The following is a 19,911-nucleotide window of genomic DNA, read 5'->3' as shown; positions in this document are numbered from 1 at the left end:
AGCGCATGTATTACAATGCACAAGGACCCGGGTTCAAGCCCCTGGCCCTCACCTGCACGGGGAAAACTTCACAAGTGGTGAAGCAGGGCTGCAGGTATCTCTCTGTCTCTCTCCCTCTCTATCACCCCCTTCCCTCTTGATGTCTGGCTGTCTCTATCCAATAAATAAAGATAATAAAAAAATTTTTTTTTAATGAACCAGGGGAAAACCCAGTGTAGATGGTCCTCAAACCTACTACTAGCTTTTTCACTGAAACAGCTGTGCAAAGGAACAAAGGAAGCTTCCAAAATAAGTCTGGCAGCCAGGAGCAGGCACAATGGTCAAGCTCAAGTCTCGCAAGCATGAGGCCAAGTCCCATCTTGCGGCGCCGCACATGCCAGAGCTGTGTTCCGGTTGTCCTCCTCTCATCAGGCAGGAAGGAAGGAGCAGAGGGTGGGAGGTAGATACACACCTGCCTTGGCCAGAAGCTCGACATGTACCTGTCGCCAAATCAAATTATATCTTTAGCAGACTGTCCTCCCGGAAGCTGCTGAGCCAAGACTCCCCTCATCACCCCCAGGATGAGGAAGCAACACTTGCTGGAAGATGGAAATGGCTTCCTGTGTCCAGTTTCAAGGTGAGGCAGGTCAGGTCAAGGTCACACTGCCAGAAAACTTCAGTGGGGGCGCTTCCAAGACAGGAGGTGTTCAGGCGGGAAGAGAAGGCAGGTCAGGAGTTCAGGGCCCTGCCTGCAAGAACCTTCTCCGAGGACCTTCTCCACCCCAAGGCTGCCCCAAGACTGCCCAGCTGTCCACACTGGGCTCAGGCAGAGAAAACTCCTCAGAGTTCAGAATCCCCCCACCCCCTCACCCAGCAGCCACAGACAAAAGAAGTTCAAAGTTTGGTTGCAGAGTAGGTGGTTCAGTGGGTGGAGCCCAAAGCCTTCATGTGTGAGGTCCTGGGTTCGCATTTACCAGATAGGTGCTCTGACTCTCACTCTCTCTTTTTTTTAATTTTTTTAATTTTATTTTTATTTATTTATTCCCTTTTGTTGCCCTTGTTTTATTGTTGTAGTTATTATTGATGTCGTTGTTGTGGGATAGGACAGAGAGAAATGGAGAGAGGAGGGGAAGACAGAGAGGGGGAGAGAAAGACAGACACCTGCAGACCTGCTTCACCGCCTGGGAAGGGACCTGCCTGCAGGTGAGGAGCCTGACGCGGGTCCTTGAGCTTAGCGCCACCTGCGCTTAACCCGCTGCGCTACAGCCCGACTCCCTAACTCTCACTCTCTTACTAAAATAAATAAATAAGATAGAATAGTAATTCTGCAAAGGGTTCCCCTGCCAGAAGCTCCAAAGTCCCAGATTCAATCCCCAGAACCACCATCAGCCACAACCAAGCAGTGCTCTGCTAAAATAATAATAAAGAAATAGAAGTAATTAATAATAAATATTTTCAAAATAAGAAACTCAAGATTTGGGTGGTGGTCCTGGAGATGGTGCAGTGGATAAGGCATTGAACTCTCAAGCATGAGGTCCCGAGTTCAATCCCTGGCAGCACATGTGCCAGAGTGATGTCTGGTTCTTTCCCTCTCTCCTCCTGTCTTTCTCATCAATAAATAAATACAATCTTAAAAAAGAAGAATTTCGGGAGTAGGGCGGTAGCGCAGCGGGTTAAACGCAGGTGGTGCAAAGCACAAGGACTGCCAGAAGGATTCCGGCTCCCCACCTGCAGGGGAGTCGCTTCACAGGCGATGAAGCAGGTCTGCAGGTGTCTGTCTTTCTCTCCCCCTCTCTGTCATCCCCTCTTCTCTCCATTTCTCTCTGTCCTATCTAACAACGACATCAATTACAATAAAACAACAATAAAACAACTAGGGCAACAAAAGGGAATAAATAAATACATACATATATATAAAGAATTTCAAGGTTTGGTCTGAAAGACACTCGACTTTACTTCACTGAGTTCCTGACCCCAAATCTTTCTCTCAGACACTCACTACCTGAACTGCTGCCAGGAGTTAAAATTCTGAGATAGCTCAGCAGAGAGGGTGCCCAGCTGGCCACAGACAGAGCCCACATGGGAGTGCTCCTGGCACAGGGGATGCCCTGGCACTGTGGTGTCTTTCCTCTCTGTCGCTTGAGCTCAGAGAAAAAGCAGCCTAAAAAGCAGAGAGACTGCATGAGCAAGGAGCTGGCTCCCTGCCCCTCCAAAAAAAATATTAAAACTAAAATTAAATTTTCACAACAAAGGACAAATACATTCTTGTCGGTCCCGTTTCTCAGTTTAACCCCACCCCACACCCAACCTTGACACTCAGCACCTCAGCTATATTTGACTTTGACTTTGACCCTTCATGGCAATTAAAAAGCCAAAAGTCCCACATGAGAAAAGACAAAATTTAAAAAAAGGGGTGGGGGTTTCTCCATACTCCTAGAGGGATGAAGAACAGGGAAGCTTCCATTGGAGGGGGTGGGATACCCAACTCTAGTGGTGGGAACTGTATAGAATTGTACCCCTCTTATCTCACAATCTTGTTGATCATTATTAAATCACTAATAAAAAATTGTAGAGGGAGTCGGGCTGTAGCGCAGCGAGTTAAGCGCAGGTGGCGCAAAGCGCAAGGACCGGCATAAGGATCCCGGTTCGAACCCCGGCTCCCCACCTGCAGGGGACTCGCTTCACAGGCGGTGAAGCAGGTCTGCAGGTGTCTATCTTTCTCTCCCCCTCTCTGTCTTCCCCTCCTCTCTCCATTTCTCTCTGTCCTATCGAACAACGACAACAATAATAACTACAACAATAAAACAACAAGGGCAACAAAAGGAAATAAATAAAATTTTTTAAAAATTGTAGAAAAGAAAAAAAAGAATTCTATGATGGCGGAGGAGAACCTAGGGGCGGGTTAGAGTGTTATGTGGAAAACTAGGAAATGTCACACATGTGCAACTGCTTTATTTTACTGTTGGCTGTAAACCATGAATCCCCCAATAAGGAAAAAGGAAAAAAGGCTCTTAGAAATGGGGGTAGGCGGGGGTCGGGCGGTAGCGCAGCAGGTTAAGCGCAGGTGAAGCAAAGCGCAGGGACCGGCATAAGGATCCCCGTTCGAGCCCCTGGCTCCCCACCTGCAGGGGAGTCGCTTCACAGGCGGTGAAGCAGGTCTGCAGGTGTCTGTCTTTCTCTCCCCCTCTCTGCCTTCCCCTCCTCTTTCCATTTCTCTCTGTCCTGTATAACAATGATGACAACAATTGTAACTACAACAATAAAAAGAAACAAGGACAACAAAAGGGAATAAATAAATATTTAAAAACACATATTTAAAAAAAGAAAGAAATGGGGGTAGGCATACTGGTTCCCCCCTATCTGTCACTAAAGTGAGAACTTTACTTCAAAGGTCCTTCCCCAACTTACAGAATGAAGCTGGGGTGTGAGGAGGCTGGGGGGAGTATGGGGGAGAAAGGACAGGGCCAGAAGGAGGGGTAGGAGAGAGGGAACCATGACAAATGTGAGAAGGGGAGAACCGGAGAGCCACCCCTTGAGAGAAAGCCAACCAGGGACTGTCTTCCCTCCAACAGCTAAGATTTCCAGCGAAATTTCTGGTCTCAATACAGTCTTAGTCTTTATTTTATTTAATATACGTATTTATTTTACCAAAGACTACTCAGCTCTGGCTTATTGTGGTGCCAAGGACTGAACCTGGGACTTTGGAGCTTCAGGCATGAGAGTCACTTTGCAGAACTGTTATGCTATCTCCCCCACTCCAGTTACTTATTTTCCATTAAAAAAATATTTTATTTACTTTAATGAGAGACAGACATATAGGAGAGGAGGCAGAGAAGTAGGGAAGGAGGGACGGAGGGAGTGAGGGAAGGAGGGATGGAGGGAGTGAGGGAGGGAGAGAGAGAGAGAGAGAGAGAGAGAGAGAGAGAGACTGACTCCAGAGCCCTGCTCAGCTCTGGCTTATGGTATTGCTGGGGACTAAACCTGGGACTCTGGAGCCTGAGGCAGGAGAGTCTCTCAAAGAAGCATTCTGCTGTCTCCCCACCCTCACCCCCACCTAACAGCCTTAGTCTTGAAAGGGACGTTTAGGTGGCAGCTTGCAGTTTGAGAAGTCAGTTTCCACAGTTGCCTGTCCTATCCCAGACTAGCGAAGGAGTCGATATCCAGAGGACTTAGCCAGCCAGGAGTGATGTCAGGCTGCGTCAAGTTCCTCCCTGCCCAAGCTTTGTGGGCACAGCCACCTCCGAGAAAGAAGGTGCTGGGTGCTGGAGCCATATCCCCATGTCTCCACTGCCACCCCCACTAGGGAGGAAGCAGCTTCGTGACCAGCACATGTGATCCTAGCAGAGCTCACCCCTTATGAGCCTGCAAACACCTCTATAACTTGAGGAGCACCAGGTAGCGCAGGAACCCCCACCAGTATCCAGGAAACTTCCCCCAAACCCCCAGCTCCCTCCTCCTCACCCCTCTTGAAAATACTCACCCAGCTTTAGAGAGGCAAGTTAAAAAAAATCGGGGTCAGGCAGTAACGCAGCAAGTTAAGCGCATGTGGCGCAAAGCACCAGGACCAGCGTAAGGATCCCGGTTCAAGCCCTGGCTCCCCACCTGCAGGGGAGTCACTTCACAGGCGGTGGAGCAGGTCTGCAGGTGTCTATCTTTCTCTCCCCCTCTCCGTCTTCTCCTCCTCTCTCCATTTCTCTCTGTCCTATCCAACAATGAACAGCATCAACAACAACAATAATAATCACAACAAAGCGACTACAAGGGCAACAAAGGGGAAAAAAAAGGCCTCCAGGAGCAGTGGATTCATGATGCAGGCACTGAGCCCCAGCAATCACCCTGGAGGCAAAAAAAAAAAATCTTGGCACCCTGCTTCAGGTTCCAAAGGCTTAACCGATCTGACCTTGGCCACCCAGGGCTGCTGCTCTTTGAGTCTGCAATCCAGGTACCACCGCCCCCCCCCCATCCTGTCTCCAGCCCTGGGGTGAGGGCATAGGCACTAATTAGCCTCCAAAATGAGGTGTGTGAGCACACATGCACGCACACATGTGCCCGGGGTAGTAAAGACTTCTGGAGAAAAACAGTGATTAAGGTTGAGAGGCCCCATGCATACAGGCAGAGAGGCTGTCTCTCTGCCAGAGACTAACACCCCACAGCCAGAGGGGGCTGCAGAAGCAGGGGGTGAGGGTGGGGGCAGGCGCAATGCTTTCCTGGAGATGGGGGGGGAGGTATCACATTACCGTCTGTGCCTGCACTGCACTTAAATTTTTTTTTCTTAACTTTTTCATTTTATTTTATAAGCATTTTCTTTTGAGATCTCAGATATTACAAGGCTATAAACTGCTGGAGGGGTACACTTTCTCACCTCTTCATAAGGTGTTGTCACACGTCGCTCCCCATCAGAGCTCCAGTCTCCCTCCATCCAAGTCCTACTGAACCCCCTCCCCGCCCACCCCCACCCTCACGTCCAGCGCCCCATAACCTCAGCTCTGTAGCCTGGAGCTCACTATTCTAAACCGCCAATCCTGCTGCTCCTCTCGGGAAGTTTGCAAGTTTCCAAGTCAACCCTCCAAAGCTGGGGTGCGCCCACCTCACTCCCGCACCCCAGAGCACATACACAAATTGCAACAGGGAATCAGCAAGAAAACCCTTTCCTTCACCATCACCTTCACCCCCAACCTGGCAAAAACCTTGCATAGCAAAGGAAAAGAACAAATCCTTTCTTTAAAAAAAAAAAGTGCATCTGATCCTTTGCAAGTCCTTCCCTGCTCTCCAGCCCCCCTCCAGCAACCCCAAAATGATCTAGATGAGCAGCTCTCAGGAAACAAACTTTACCGTTGAGCGAGGCGGTGCCGCTAGGCTGTGGCTCCAGCGTCAGGAGCAGAAGCAGGGCGGCGGCGGGGCGCAGGCTGCGGGGCCGCATCTTGGGGCGCCCTGGCCGGGGTGCACCTGACCACGTGCGTGCAGCGGGGCAGGCGAGCTGAGAGTTCTGGCAGCTCCAGCTGCCCTGCAGCCGCTTTTAAGGAGCCGCTCAGCCCCAAACACATGATGTCATCGCGGGGTGGGGGGGTGGGGGGTGGACCCGGACGCCGTGCCTGCGGGAGGTCGGGCGCCCCAGTGACCAGGGCAGCTGCGCGCCCCATGCTGAGGCCATGCTCGGACCGGCTCTGACCCCTGGAGCCACAGGCCAGGCTGCGGTGATCTGCCTGCCCCGGACCTACAGAGAAGGGGACCTTGAGGTGCCACCGCCTGGGTGGGTCACTGCCCTTTGAAGCCTACCCCCACTTCACCCGGGGACAATTTAGACAAAAGCTTCCTTCAGTCATCTCCATGGTGTTCCTGGCCGTCGGCGGGAGGGGGGTGCATTCATATTCAATTTTGTTAATATTTATTTATTGTTTTATTGCCAACAGGGTTGTCACTGCACTAGGAACTCACTACTCCCAACAGCCAGTGTTCCTTTTTTTTTTTTTTTCGTTCTTTCTCCTTAATTTACTTGACAAGATAAAGAAAAATTTGAGAGAGGAGAGGGAGAAAGAAAGAGACACTTGCAGACCTACTTTACCACTTGTCAAGTGTCCTCCTGCAGGTGGGGAAAAGTGGAGGTTTGAACTCGTATCTTTGTACATGGTAATGTGAGTGCTTAACCAGCTACTCCACTGCCCTGCTGCCATTCCTATTTTACTTATTTATTGGCTAGGGACAGAGGAAAAAAATAAGACGGGGGGGGGGGGGACATAGAGAGGGAGAGGGACAGAGAGACACTTGCAGCACTGCTTCACTGCACTAAGTTCCCTCTCTGCATGTGGGGGTCAGAGGCTTGAATACAGGTCCTTGCACATTGTAACACGCACTCAACCGGTGTGCCACCACCCTGCCCCTCAAATTTTACTTTTAATACATCTATTTAGTTACTGTAATGAGAGAGTCGGAGCTTAGCCAGAGCACTCTCAGCTCTGATTTAATGGCAGTACCGGGGATTGAACCTGAGACTTCTGCAGCCTTGGGGAGGGAAGGTTGATGCCAAAATTTTTGCAGATTCCACTGCAGGATTCTGAGAAAGTCTTCCTGTTTACATTCAGACCTGGAGGAGTTGAGGAAGAAGAGGCAAGAGGGTGGTGTGTGAAGGGCTTCACCAAGCAGCTCTCGTTTCCCTCTGCAACCAGTAAACTGACTACTCCTGCTACTGGAGTCGTCCCTTTTCTAGGAAAGCGGGTGTGGTGTCTTCCTCCAGGAGAGCAGTGGAGGAAGGGGGTTCTTTCTTGAGCAACTTGCCAGCAGCAGACTCTGTATTAGAAATGGTTTTTTTTTTCATTTTATTTATTTATTTTCCCTTTTGTTGCCTTTGTTGTCTTTTGTTGTTGTTGTAGTCATTATTGTTGTTGTTGTTGATGTCGTCATTGTTGGATAGGACAGAGAGAAATGGAGAGAGGAGGGGAAGACAGAGAAGGGGAGAGAAAGACAGACACCTGCAGACCTGACTCACCACCTGTGAAGCGACTCCCCTGCAGGTGGGGAGCCGGGGGCTCAAACCAGGATCCTTATGCCGGTCCTTGTGCTTAACCCGCTGCGCTGCCACCTGACTCTCTGTATCATCCCTGACATTGTACCATGGTCTAGATTAGCAGGTTCTGTGTGCAGTTTACGTCTGCCCATTTTTCTCTTTATTATTATTATTAATCATTTATTTATTATTTGTATTATTGAATAAAGACAGAAAGCAAGAAAGGAAGGGGAGATAGAAAGGGAGGGAGGGAGGGAGAGAGAGAGAGAGAGAGAGAGAGAGAGACCTGCAGGACTACCTGCCGGTGCGAAGTGGAAGCTTGAACTTGGGTCCTCGAGCATTGTCACATGGGCACTCAACCAGATGTGCCACCGCCCTCCCTCCCTGATTTTTTCTTTAATACCTTGCCATGTGTGACTCAGCTGAGCAGACTCCTCATGTTCTCTGCTTTAATGTGCTTAGAAAGAAAAGCAGGGAGATGCCCAGGCAGAGGAAAACAAGTGGTTATAGGAGACGAGAAAAGGGAGAAGAAGGGCCGGGAGAGGAGAAGAGAGGAAGAGAGGAAGAGAGGAAGGAAGGAAGGAAGGAAGGAAGGAAGGAAGGAAGGAAGGGAGGAAGGGGCGTGGGGAGGGATGAGGAGAGACCCCACAGCACAGCTCCAGCGTCCACGGAGCGCCCTTGGTGCGGGAAGGAATCCAGCACTGCCGTCCCGTCCCGTCCGCTGTCTCTTCTAGCCTTGTCCTCTGTGCAGCTGGCTTCCTGGTCCCTCCCTCAGCCCCCGCTCCCCCATAGCGAGTCTGTGATGCCCCTGACCATAGCTTGGGTCTCACTTCTCCTGTGTCCTCGGCTCAGACCACACGTTCTGCTGAAGACCGGCTGCCCAGTCCTGGGACATGAGCTGGTCCTGGGACAGGCCCACTGTTGATAATTCTTTTTTTCTTTAATCTTAGGGAGAAACCATGGGAAATCAAGCAAACAGCAATGAGTGGAATGACCAGACTTTTTTTTTTTCAGTTCATTTTTATTGGGGAAAATAATGGTTTACAGGACAGTTGTTGATACAAGGGAAGGAATAATCAAATATATTTATTATTCTTATTATTCTTTTTAAAAAGTTTTAATATTTATTTACTTTCCCTTTTGTTGCCCTTGTTGTTTTTTATTTTTGTTGTAGTTATCACTGTAGTTGTTATTGATGTTGTTGTTAGATAGGAAAGAGAGAAATGGAGAGAGGAGGGGAAGACAGAGAGGGGGAGAGAAAGACAGACACCTGCAGACCTGCTTCACTGCCTATGAAGCGACTCCACTGCAGGTGGGGAGCAAGGGGCTCAAACCTGGATTCTTACACCAGTCCCTGCACTAAATACCACGCGCACTTAACCCGCTGCGATACCACCAACTCCTTCTTATTCTTTTTTTTTAATCTAACAAGACAGAGAGAACATGAGAGGGGAAAAGGCGATGAGAGGGAGAGGGGAGAGACACCTGCAGTTCTGCTTCACTGCTCATGAAGTTTCCCCATGGCAGGAACCAGACTTCTAAAAGTAGTGGAGCTGAATGCTAGGGTGTGTTAGCACAAAGTGAACCCTTTCAAGTCCCCGGTTCTGGGCAGACCCCACGCCTCCAGGGGCTTCCTGAGTCCAGTGAGACTGAGCAGGTACCGAACACCTTGACATCAGCAGAAGGCATAGCCGCCAACCAAAACAGAAGCCACAATTGCAGAACTTGGGCTGGAAAGCGGTCCTCCCACACCCCAGATGTGGCAACTGGCCAGACAGAAAGGCTCCAGGAACCCAGCTCTTCTGAAAAGTCACCCTGTGAAGTGACAAGAGGGCGAGGCTGGTGACTCACTGGACAGAGGAGCGTGGACAATGGCGCTGCCTCCTGAGCCTCAGTTTCCTCATCTGGAAAAGGCAGGGGCAGCCCCAGTACGGGGTCACTAACACAATCAATGTGTGTCAGGAATAGAAGGTTGGAAACTCTCCACTGCATTCATTCATTCATTCACCCACCCACTCACCCACTCATTTATTTACCCTGTTTGTGCCAGACATTGGGCTCGGCTGGCCCTGGCTCTGGAAGAGTGTGAACATCAAGCAACATCTCTTGTAAACAGCTCTGTAATTGTGGAACCTGTGATGGGCACTTTGGCCCACTCTGTCCCCAGGTGCTGAGAGAAAAGATCTAGTCACGCTAAGGACTAGGCTTTGTGTTTTCATCAGCTCTCTGAAATGTGCAGCTAATTCCAGGTTCTTCTTTCTCCAGGCTGATGGTTCTCTTACAGAAGTGATTCTACAAGGGTTAGTGCATAGGGAATTTTATTTAGGGTCAGCATTGGGATCACGTGTGCAGTGATAGTGCGCCTGCCTTGCATGCCTGAGGCCACAGAGTTCCCAGGTTCAAGCCCTGGCATTACCATAGGCCAAAGCCGAACAGTCCTCTAATCTCTTTCTTCCTTTTTTCTTTTTCTTTTTTTTCCTCTAGGGTTATCTCTGGGGCTTGGTGCCAGCACTACAAATCCATTGTTCCTGGTGGCCATTTTTTCTTTCTATTTCTTTCTTTCTTTCTCTCTTTCTTTCCTTCTTTCCTTCTTTCTTTCTTTCTCTTTTTATTTGATATGTCAGAGAGAAATTGAGAGGGAAGAAAGAGGAAAGAGAGAAAAACAGACACCTACAGACCTGCTTCACCACTTGTGAAGCATCACCACTGCAGGTGAGGAGTGGAGGCTCGAACTTAGTTCCTTGTGTACCTTGGTACTATGAGTGCTTAAACAGGTATGCCACTGTCCAGTCCCAGTACTCTGATCTCTTTCTCATGAAAAAATAAAGACAGACTACGGTAAGAATTAGCTCTTCAAATAGTGTCACTCAATTTGGAACATAGCTTTGTGTGGGAAGAAAAAGAGGACTGGTGGATAGCTCAGACAGCAGAGTGCATGGCTTGGCAAATTTGAACCCTGGTCCCACATGGGAAGATTCTGGGGCTGAGGGAAGCTCTGGTGCTGTAGGCCCTCTCTCTGTCTCCGTCTTTATGCTCAGAGAAGCCTGTGGGAAGGTCTGACAGCTCACAGAGGATGAATGAGTCTTGGATATATTTCCTTGCACATGTTCACGGGGTTTTTGAGCCCAAGAGGCTGAATTCTTGATCTCACCAACTCTCCACGTCTTGCACTCTGGCCACTGCAGAGTCTCTGTCTGCATGTGACACCAGGAACCTGAGATTGTAGTTCTGATTTGACCCAGCTCTCCAGCATGGGAGAAAGAGAATTGGATCCCTGCCACGTAGGCTTTTGTGATATTAATGAGGTCTGCCTGGGTCAAGGAAAAAGGGGGTGTAGCGAGAAAAAGGAGAAAGGAGGGAGGAAGGGAGGAAGAAGAAGAAAGAATTCTCTTTCACTGCCCAGTGTCTGTGGCGTCTTCAGGCTAAGACCCACTCTGTTGAGCCCAGTGCAAGTTTCCAGAGCTTTGAAAACAGTGAGTTTTGTCCACATCTCCTGCTTCACGTCCACGGTGTGGCTCAGAGTCCTGGCCTCTGTGTCACCCCACGCGGCCTGCTCAGTTTCAGGCTATTGCTGCCATAAGGCAAATTGACCCCAGGAAAGAATGCTGGACTCCTGTCTCTGGCATGAACCACACTGGGCCCTCAGCAAGTCTCTTGCCTGATGTCTGCCTCTGTTTTCTGATGCATGAATTTAAATGAGGCTGTTTGACCCCAGGCGGGACAAGACCACTGGTGTGGAAACTGTAGCTGTGAAAACCAGTCAAAAGCACCAGACATACATAAGGGGTCATCTACTAGTTGGACTTCAAGCAAAAGAGAAGAAGCTGAGCAAGGGAGACAGCATCATGGTTATGCAAAGAGACTCTCACGTCTGAGGCTCCCAAGTCCCAGGTTCGATTTCTCACACCATAATAAGCCAGAGTTGAGCAGTGCTCTGGTAAAAGACAGAGAGAAGGGAAGAGAGAAAGAGGGAATCTTTCTTCTCTATCTTGGATCATTCAGCTAAGAAAAGGAATTCCCACAGGGGTCCTTCAGTTTTCATTCAGCCCTGGCATCAGTTGCCATAGCAACTAGTAACACCAGTTCAATTTCTTAGCCACTGAATCCTTCGGGAGTTCTGCTGTCAAATAGGGAATAATGGATTGTTCTAAATTACTGCGCAGCTGACAGTGATTCATGTTAATCACATAAATGATATGATGTGATGTCACTGTGTAGCTTTGTGTCAGGGTATGTGCTGTGTGTTAGTAGAGGGTTTTCATGTAGGATGCATTAATGCGACAGGAAGTGGTTTAAAATCTACAAAGCTAGGAATCAGGCGGGAGTGCAGCGGGTTAAGCGCATGTGGCACAAAGCCCAAGCACCTGAGTAAGGATCCCGGTTCAAGCCCCCAGCTCCCCACCTGTAGGGGAGTCGCTTCACAGGTGGTGAAGCAGGTCTGCAGGTGTCTGTCTTTCTCCCCCCCCCCGTCTCCCCCTCCTCTCTCCATTTCTCTCTGTCCTATCCAAAAACAATGACATCAATAACAACGACAATAATAATAACCACAACAATGGGGGTCGGGCGGTAGCACAGCGGGTTAAGGGCACATGGCACAAAACACAAGGACCTGCATAAGGATCCTGGTTCAAGCCCCTCGGCTCCCCACCTGCAGGGAGCTCGCTTCACAGGTGGTGAAGCAGGTCTGTAGGTATCTATCTTTCTCTCCCCCTCTCTGTCTTCCCCTCCTCTCACCATTTCTCTCTGTCCTATCCAACAACAAAGACATCAATAACCACAACAATAAAACAACAAGGGCAACAAAAGGGAATAAATAAATAAATAAATAAATTTTAAAAAGAAATCTAAATATATATAAATATATATATATTTATATACAAAGCTAGTTTTGCAAGTGAAAACGAACATAGATGCTATGTGTTTTACCTCCTTCCGGGTGAATTAATCTGAAAACCATGGGTTGACTCACACCCAGGATGCTTCAGAGATGGAATTAGATTCCCTAGAATAGCTCAAGCGTTCTCACCTTTCTCTCTCTCTCTCTCTCTCTCTCTCTCTCTCCTCATTCCTTTCACACCTGCTGGCTGGGACCAGGTCTCTAACCTCTGGGGGCTTGATCCAGAAGCTGTTCTTTTTGTTTTTCTCCCCATCTGAAGCACTGTGTTTTTATCCCAGTCTATTAAACCAGGATTCAGTCACAGAACACACTCCAGCAAGTTCACGGGTGGCAGAGTGAGGTGAATTGTTCCCATGTCAATTCTGACAATGTCCACTCGAGGTTCAAGAGGCCAGCTGGGATCATATGAATGTGGAACTTGAAACTCAGCTCCTCCGCTCACTACCTGTGTGACCTTGAACCAGTCACTAACCCTCTCTGAGTCTCATTCTCCACCTTTCTGAAGAGCGTCTACGTCTAGAATAATGAGGTTGGGTGGCAGTGCACCAGGTTACTGTGTCCATAGACCCAGGCTCAAGCCCCTGGTCCCCACTTGCAGGAGGAAAGCTTCATGAGCAGGGAAGCAAGGCTGCAGGTGTCTCTCTGTCTCTCTCCCTCTCTATCTCCCCTGCCCTCTCAATTTCTCTGCCTCTATCCAATAAATAAATAAATAAAATGTGTTTTAAAATAAAGAACATAGAGTAAGTTTGCCCAAAAGGCAGAGAGAGAAGAGGTTTAAGCACGTAAGGACTTAGCACATGGGTATGTCTTAAGCACTAAGAAATGGCAGTTCTCTATTCCAGAAAGGTCTTAACCGATTAAGAGAGAACTTATCTCACCCACAAGTTCCAATCTTAGGCAACTCCACTAACCTCCCTGGCTTTCATGACCCCACAGAGAGAAGAAGCAAATACTTCTAATCTCATTTCCTCCTTAAAATCCTATTCATCTAGCTCCTCAAAGAACATAGCTTTGGTCAAGATAAAGCAGCCTTCCCAGTGAAGCAGTGATGCCTTCTAGAGAAGTCGACTTGAAGCCCCAGGGAATGAACACAAGAGCTGGGAGGATATACCAGGCATTCTGGGAATAGGTAAGTGATTTCCTCTGGCTTGGAGATTCTCATTCTCTTACAATTGCAGGGATTTACAAGCTGATCCCTCATTTCAGGCCCTTTCAAAGGAAACTGGCAAGCAAGCCCTAATTGTTGCATTTCCGCCTGCACCTGTCTCCTGGGCTTGTGCTGTCAGAGCCAGCAGTGAGGTTCTCCTGCCTTCCTTCCGGCCAGGCCACAGGGAAGCCAGTGCTGGTGACATAGTTGACCTGGTGGCTGTGACAGGTGAAAGCCAGGGTGCTTCCTGACAACCTGGGGAAGGGAGAATTACCTCTGTGGCCAGTGGCCAGCCCTGGTGGGGGTCCAGCTTCCTCAGGAGCCCCCAAGACAAGGCTCAGGTAGATCCGGTGGCCTGCGGGCCAGGCGGGCAGCTCAGCGCTTCATGGTTCTGGCACCCGAGGTGACATGGGCAGTGAACCAGAGCATCGCCCCTGAGGACAGGCCTCGAGGCAGGCCTGCTGAGCTGCAGGTGAGGAATCTAGGAGAGTCCCTCTGTCTACAAGTCAGAAGCCAGCACTAATCAGAGCTGCCTTCTCCACACTGGCTTGAAAGCAGAGTTTGTGGGCCCACTCTGCACTGGAATAACTGATGAGTAGATTACTAGATTTCTCCTTCTGTTCTTGTTTTTTTTTTTTTTTTCCATAATCCTATGCAAAACTCTGACAGGATGCATCTCTGTTCTTCCTGCAGGATTTTGTATGTGGTTGAAACAAGTGTAGGAGGCTGAAGGTAGCTCAGTGGTTAAGCACAGAACTTATGGTGTGTGTGTGTGTGTGTGTGTGTGTGTGTGTGTGTGTGTGTGTGTGTGTGTATGTCGCTGAGGCCTCCAGCACACACAAATCCACTGTTCCCCACTCTAATTTTCTTTGTTCTTTTTATTTCAGAGAGAGACAGAGAGGGCCACCAAGGTAGCTCGCCTGGATAGTCCACCTGTTTTGCATTTGGATGGCCCAGGTTCAAGTCCAGCCCCCAACACACTAGAGAAAGCTATGGTGCTGTTAGTCTCTCTCTCTCTCTCTCTCTCTCTCGTTCTCTCTTTCCCCACCCCCCAAGCTGAAAGTCAGCCCAGAGTAGTGAAGCCCCAGCAACAAATAGATAAACATACAGACAGACAGGCAGACAGACAGGCAGACAGACAGACATTGTCGAGCCCAAGTCACAGGATTCTCATTCATGGCATCTGAGTGGAGCTGATGAAGTATATTTCTTTTTCTTTTTGGTTACTATCGCCACCAGGGTTATCAGTGGGGCTTGGTGACTACATAACTAACCCTCTGATCCCAGTGGCAGTGGCATAATTAACCCTCTGCTCTCATTTCTTTTTTTCTTTTTCTTTCTTTTTTTATTGGGGGGATTAGTAGTTTACAGTTAATAAAATATAGTAATAAAAACTAAAATACTGTAGTTTGTACATGTATAACATTTCTCAGTTTTCCACACAACTTCCCATTTCTTTTATTTAACAAAACAGAGAGAAATTGAGAGGGGAGGGGATGACAGAAAGGGAGGAGAGAGAAAATTGCAGCCCTGCTTCACTGCTCATGAAGCTTCCCCCTGCAGGTGGGGACCAGGGACTTGAACTCAGATCATTGCACATGATAACATATGAGCTCAATTGGACACACCGTCACCCACCCACCTACCCCCAGAATGTATATTTCTTTTTTAAAAAAATATTTATTTATTCCCTTTTGTTGCCCTTGTTTTTTTTATTATTGTTGTAGTTATTGTTGTTATTGATGTCCTCATTGTTGGATAGGACAGAGAGAAATCAAGAGAGGAGGAGAAGACATGGGGAGAGAAAGACAGACACCTGCAGACCTACTTCACTGCCTGTGAAGCGACTCCCCTGCAGGTGGGGAGCCAGAGCTCGAACTGGGATCTTTATGACGGTCCTTGCGCTTTGTACCACCTGCGCTTAACCCACTGCACTACTGCCTGACTCCCAGAATGTGTATTTCTTTTTTCTTTTAAGATTATTTAATATTCCTTGTTATTTATTTATTTTCTTTTGTTGCCCTAGAATGTATCTTTCTAACAAGTTTCCAGGTGAAGCCAAGGTTGCAGATCTAGGGGCTACACTTAAAGAAATGTTTCCTCTTTACATGTTTCTCTTCAAAAAAATGGATGCCTTCGTTTGCTGATTTTTTTTTTTTTAAACCAGAGAACAGTTCAACTTTGGCTACTTGGTGATACTGGGGATTGAACCTAGGACCTCTTGTGTGTCAGTCCTGTGTGCTGCCACTTCACAGCTTCCTAAACCCAGGCTCCTGTGCTTAAACAGAAGCCCAGTGCCGCCACCACTTGCAGGCACCCGCGACAACTCTCTAGTTTCCGTCTCCCCACTGTCCTCTCCCTCCCGGTGGCTTTACCAACCACTTGTTGGCATGTTTCTCCCGTATCCACATCCTACTGTTGGCCCATCTGTCTCTGGACACGTCGTCTGTAAGAGCAGAGAGAGAGGGGTGCAGACGGGTGTCCTGGAGGCGGCACAGACTCCAGGCTTGACTGTGCTCTGCCGAGACCTTGGCCGTAGTCTGAGTGTTTCCTGCTTCCATCTTCTCCTTTGCAGAGTGAAGGTGGTAAACGTATCCCACCAGAGACAGGCTCGAGAGCCAGAAGACAAGAACTCAGAGGAACTCTGTGACCTCTCGGCTTCAGTGTCCTAGTCAATAAAGTGGAAGTGACGGCCACACATATTTCATAGGACTGCCAGTGGGGAAAACATCTTAAGCACTGTCTCTGACCTGCAGTGAGTCCTTGCTCTTTCTGTGTCAGTGAGAAGGCTCATTATTATTAGAAGTAAAGTGAATGCTGGGGGGAGTCGGGTGGTAGTGCAGAGGGTTAAGCGCACATGGCACAAAGCGCAAGACAGGTGAAAGGATCCCGGTTCGAGCCCCTGGCTCCCCACCTGCAGGGAAGTCGCTTCACAGGCAGTGAAGCAGGTCTTTTTCTGTCTTTCTCTCCCATTCTCTGTCTTTCCCTCTTCTCTCCATTTCTCTCTGTTCTATCCAACAACGACATCAGTAACAACAACAATGACATCAGTAACAACAACAATGAGAACTACAACAATAAAAAAAAACAAGGACAACAAAAAGGAATAAATAAATATGCTGGGCTAGCATGAGGGTGTTTCTTTCCGGGCACCTGCTCTCTGGGCTGGAGAGAACTTGACCGGAGCCAACCTGGGCTGCTGCTTACTCAGCAACATGGGAGAGAGACCAGGAACTCGTGGCCGAGTGGGAATGCAATGCTTCTTTATTGATCAGAGACCATGCTTTTATATATTTAGAACAGGAAGTGGAAAGTCAGAAAAGGAAATGGCTAGGAAAGGGGGTGGAGAAAAGGAAAGAGTGGGAAGATAGAAAGCTTCCGTAGCAACAGTTGCTAGGGTTTTAACTGGCAGGATTAATTAATACCCTGCAGGCAGGGTGGGTCTTGAGGTAGAAAGAAGATAGATCAGGCAAAACAATGATTGTGCAAATAGACCATAGTGTCAGCAATGGAGGATGGAGGGGGAGGTTGCCCGACATAAATAAATATAAAAAAATGAATGCTGGGTTTCTTTCTTTTTTTTATTTTGTTATCTTTATTTATTGGATAGAGACAGCCAGAAATTGAGAGGGAAGGGGATGATAGGGAGAGAGACAGAGAGACAGCTGCATTAATTAATTCCTCCAATAAAGAAAAAAATGGGAAAAAATACGAAAGAAAGAAAGAAAGAAAGAAAGAAAGAAAGAAAGAAAGAAAGGAAGACAGCTTGTGTTTATAGACATCAAGTCCCAAGTCTGGTCCCCAGCATGTGCTGGAGTGATGAAAGCTTGCAGTCCTAAATCCCTCCTCCTCCCTTTGAAATGGAAATCTACTCTCCTTGTCTGCTTCCTTCCGGAACCCTCAGGGCCCAACTTCTGTGGAAACCTTTCTCCCACCTGCACCTCTGGCCCCTGTCATAAAGACAGAAGTCTTTTTCTCCCCTGCGTGATCGCTTCTGAGCAAACCAGGATCCCATCCACATGGACTAACCCCCTTTTACACCTTCTGGTACTTTTTTTTTTTCACCATCACACATGCTTTCAATCCTCCCTGCCTTTCATTCCTGAGAAGTTGAGTCCAATTCATTCTGGGTTTATTTGCCTTCTTGTAACTGCTACTGAGTACCCAGCACTGTTCATCTCTGACATGGCCTAGACTACCTTGGCCAGTTTCCTTCACCCCCAAATAAGCAGAAGAGTTTTTGCTTCTCTACAGCCCTGCCAGCCTTAGGGAATCTTCAGTCTCCCAACCTACTCATCTCTACCTGAACATATGAGCTCAGATGTTGTCTGATCACCCTGATCACTCCATGGAGTCTTCTCACATTTTCTCTAAGCAGAGAAATCCTAGTCATCTGTTAAGGCTCAAAACAAAAGGCATCATGCTTAGGATGTCTTCTTGAGTTCATCCACTTCTGCACTGCTGGTGGGAGTGTGCTTTGCTTCAGACTCTGGAAGACCATGTGGAAAATCTTCAGGTGGGGACTGGGTGGTGGTGCACCTGGCTGAGTGCACATACTACAGTGCACAAGGACCTGGGCTCGAGCCCCCTGGTCCCCACCTGGAGGGGGGAAGCTTTGTGAGTGGTGAAGCAGGTCTGCAGTTGTCTCTCTGTCTGTCTCCTCTCTATCTCCCTTCCTCCTCTAAATTTCTGGCTGTCTCTATCCAATAAATAAATAAAGACAATCAAAATTTAAAAAAAAAGAAAATCTTCAGAACACTTACATGGACCTACAATATGGCCCAGTAATCCCTCTCCCGGGGATCTAACCAAAGAAACCAAAATGAGATTTCCAAAATCAGATCTCTGTACACCTATATTCTCAGCAGTATTATTTGTGCTAAGCCAAACACAGAAGAAACCCAGACACCTGGTGACAGATGAGTGGTTAAGAAAGTCATGGTTCATATACACAATGGAATACTACTCAGCTATTAAAAATGATGAAATCATCTCCTTTGCCTCATCTTGGAGGGAACATGAAGAAATCCTGTTAAGTGAGATCAACCAGAAGGAGAAAGATGAAAATACCAAATGATCTCACTAATAGGTGGAACATAAAAGACGAGAAGGGAAAGGCCAAGTGCAGGGTGACACTTGGTCCAGAAGTGGTCTGTGTGAGCAAGGCCCACAGTGTGGGGGAGGGAGCTGAGTGGGCACTAGACACCCAGTGCACAGTGGTGTCCTAAGTTGTAGTGAAATCAATGTGTGGACGGACGCCTGTCACTTAAGGATGATGACAGTTTGCACCCACGTGCCAGCTACTGTTTCATGAATCATTCCTCCCTTAATAAGACCATTAAAAAGGGAGTCAGGTGGTAGCACAGCAGGTTAATCGCGGGTGGCGCAAAGCGCAAGGACCAGCAGAAGGATCCCGGTTCGAGCCCCTGGATCCCCACCTGCAGGGGAATCACTTTACAGGTGGTGAAGCAGGTCTGCAGGTGTCTGTCTTTCTCTCCCCCTGTCTGTCTTCCCCTCCTCTCTCCATTTCTCTCTGTCCTATCCAACAACAATGACATCAATAATAACTACAACAATAAAACAACAAGGGCAACAGAAGGGAATAAATAAACATTAAATAAAAATATTTTAAAAAGACAATAAATCACCTCCCTTTTTAAAAAATATTTTGTTTATTTATTTACTGGATAGAAACCACGAGAAATTGAAAGGGGAGGAAGAGAAAGACATTTGCAGAACTGCTTCACCATTTGCAAAGCTTCCTCCCTGCAGGTAGGGGCTTGGGTCTTGAACCCGGCTTCTCGCACATGGTCACAAGTACACTCAGCCAGATGAGCCCCCACTGCCCCCACTCATTCCTTGAACCATGTCCCCCATAGCTCCTGTCTCTCAGGCTTGCCTTAGAGTGTGCTGTTAGTCATTAGATAGGACCCAGGTGGCAAGGGCCATGTTTTATTCAGTTCTTCCTATATACTAGAAACTCAACAAACGCTGAGTCATCCAATTAAGTGCTAGAGATCACCGACTCTGGGGGAAAGACGTCATCAGCAAAGATGAAGCAATGCACTTGCCTAGTCTTGTTTCCAGTGGGATCAGGTATGAAAGTGCAGAAGAAGTCTTGTTCTCAATACTTTGCTTTTTCTAGTGCTATCATTTCCTACGTTTGACTTCATTTTTTTTCTGCTTTGAAAATATGTTTTGTGATTGTGTAAAAATTACTTTGCAACCCTAAAGCAAAAGAAAAGTATATATATTGGACTAGCAAAGTAGTTCACTTGGACATTGTGAATACAGACAAATGGAATTAAGACAAGACATCAAACTCCCACTCTGTCTCTTTATTATCTGATAATTCCTCTAAGAGCCATGGAAACAGGTATCTGACTT

At 47.9% G+C, this 19,911-nt stretch overlaps 1 protein-coding gene across 2 annotated transcripts in view; it reads right to left on the bottom strand.

Moving 5' to 3' along the window:
• CA12 (carbonic anhydrase 12) overlaps nt 1-5,970 on the bottom strand; it is a 63,066-nt gene extending 57,096 nt beyond the window's left edge. For both annotated transcript variants that reach the window (XM_016192878.2, XM_016192882.2), the window contains exon 1: nt 5,812-5,970. In XM_016192878.2, the coding sequence (XP_016048364.1) occupies nt 5,812-5,899 (88 nt within the window). In that variant the 5' untranslated portion in view covers nt 5,900-5,970. The remainder of the gene's footprint in view (nt 1-5,811) is intronic.
• Between the last annotated feature and the right edge of the window lie 13,941 nt (nt 5,971-19,911).

The sequence above is a fragment of the Erinaceus europaeus genome, chromosome 16 (genome assembly GCF_950295315.1).
Source record: "Erinaceus europaeus chromosome 16, mEriEur2.1, whole genome shotgun sequence".
NCBI classification, from domain to species: Eukaryota; Metazoa; Chordata; class Mammalia; order Eulipotyphla; family Erinaceidae; genus Erinaceus; species Erinaceus europaeus.
This window is presented reverse-complemented; position numbering and strand designations above follow the sequence as displayed.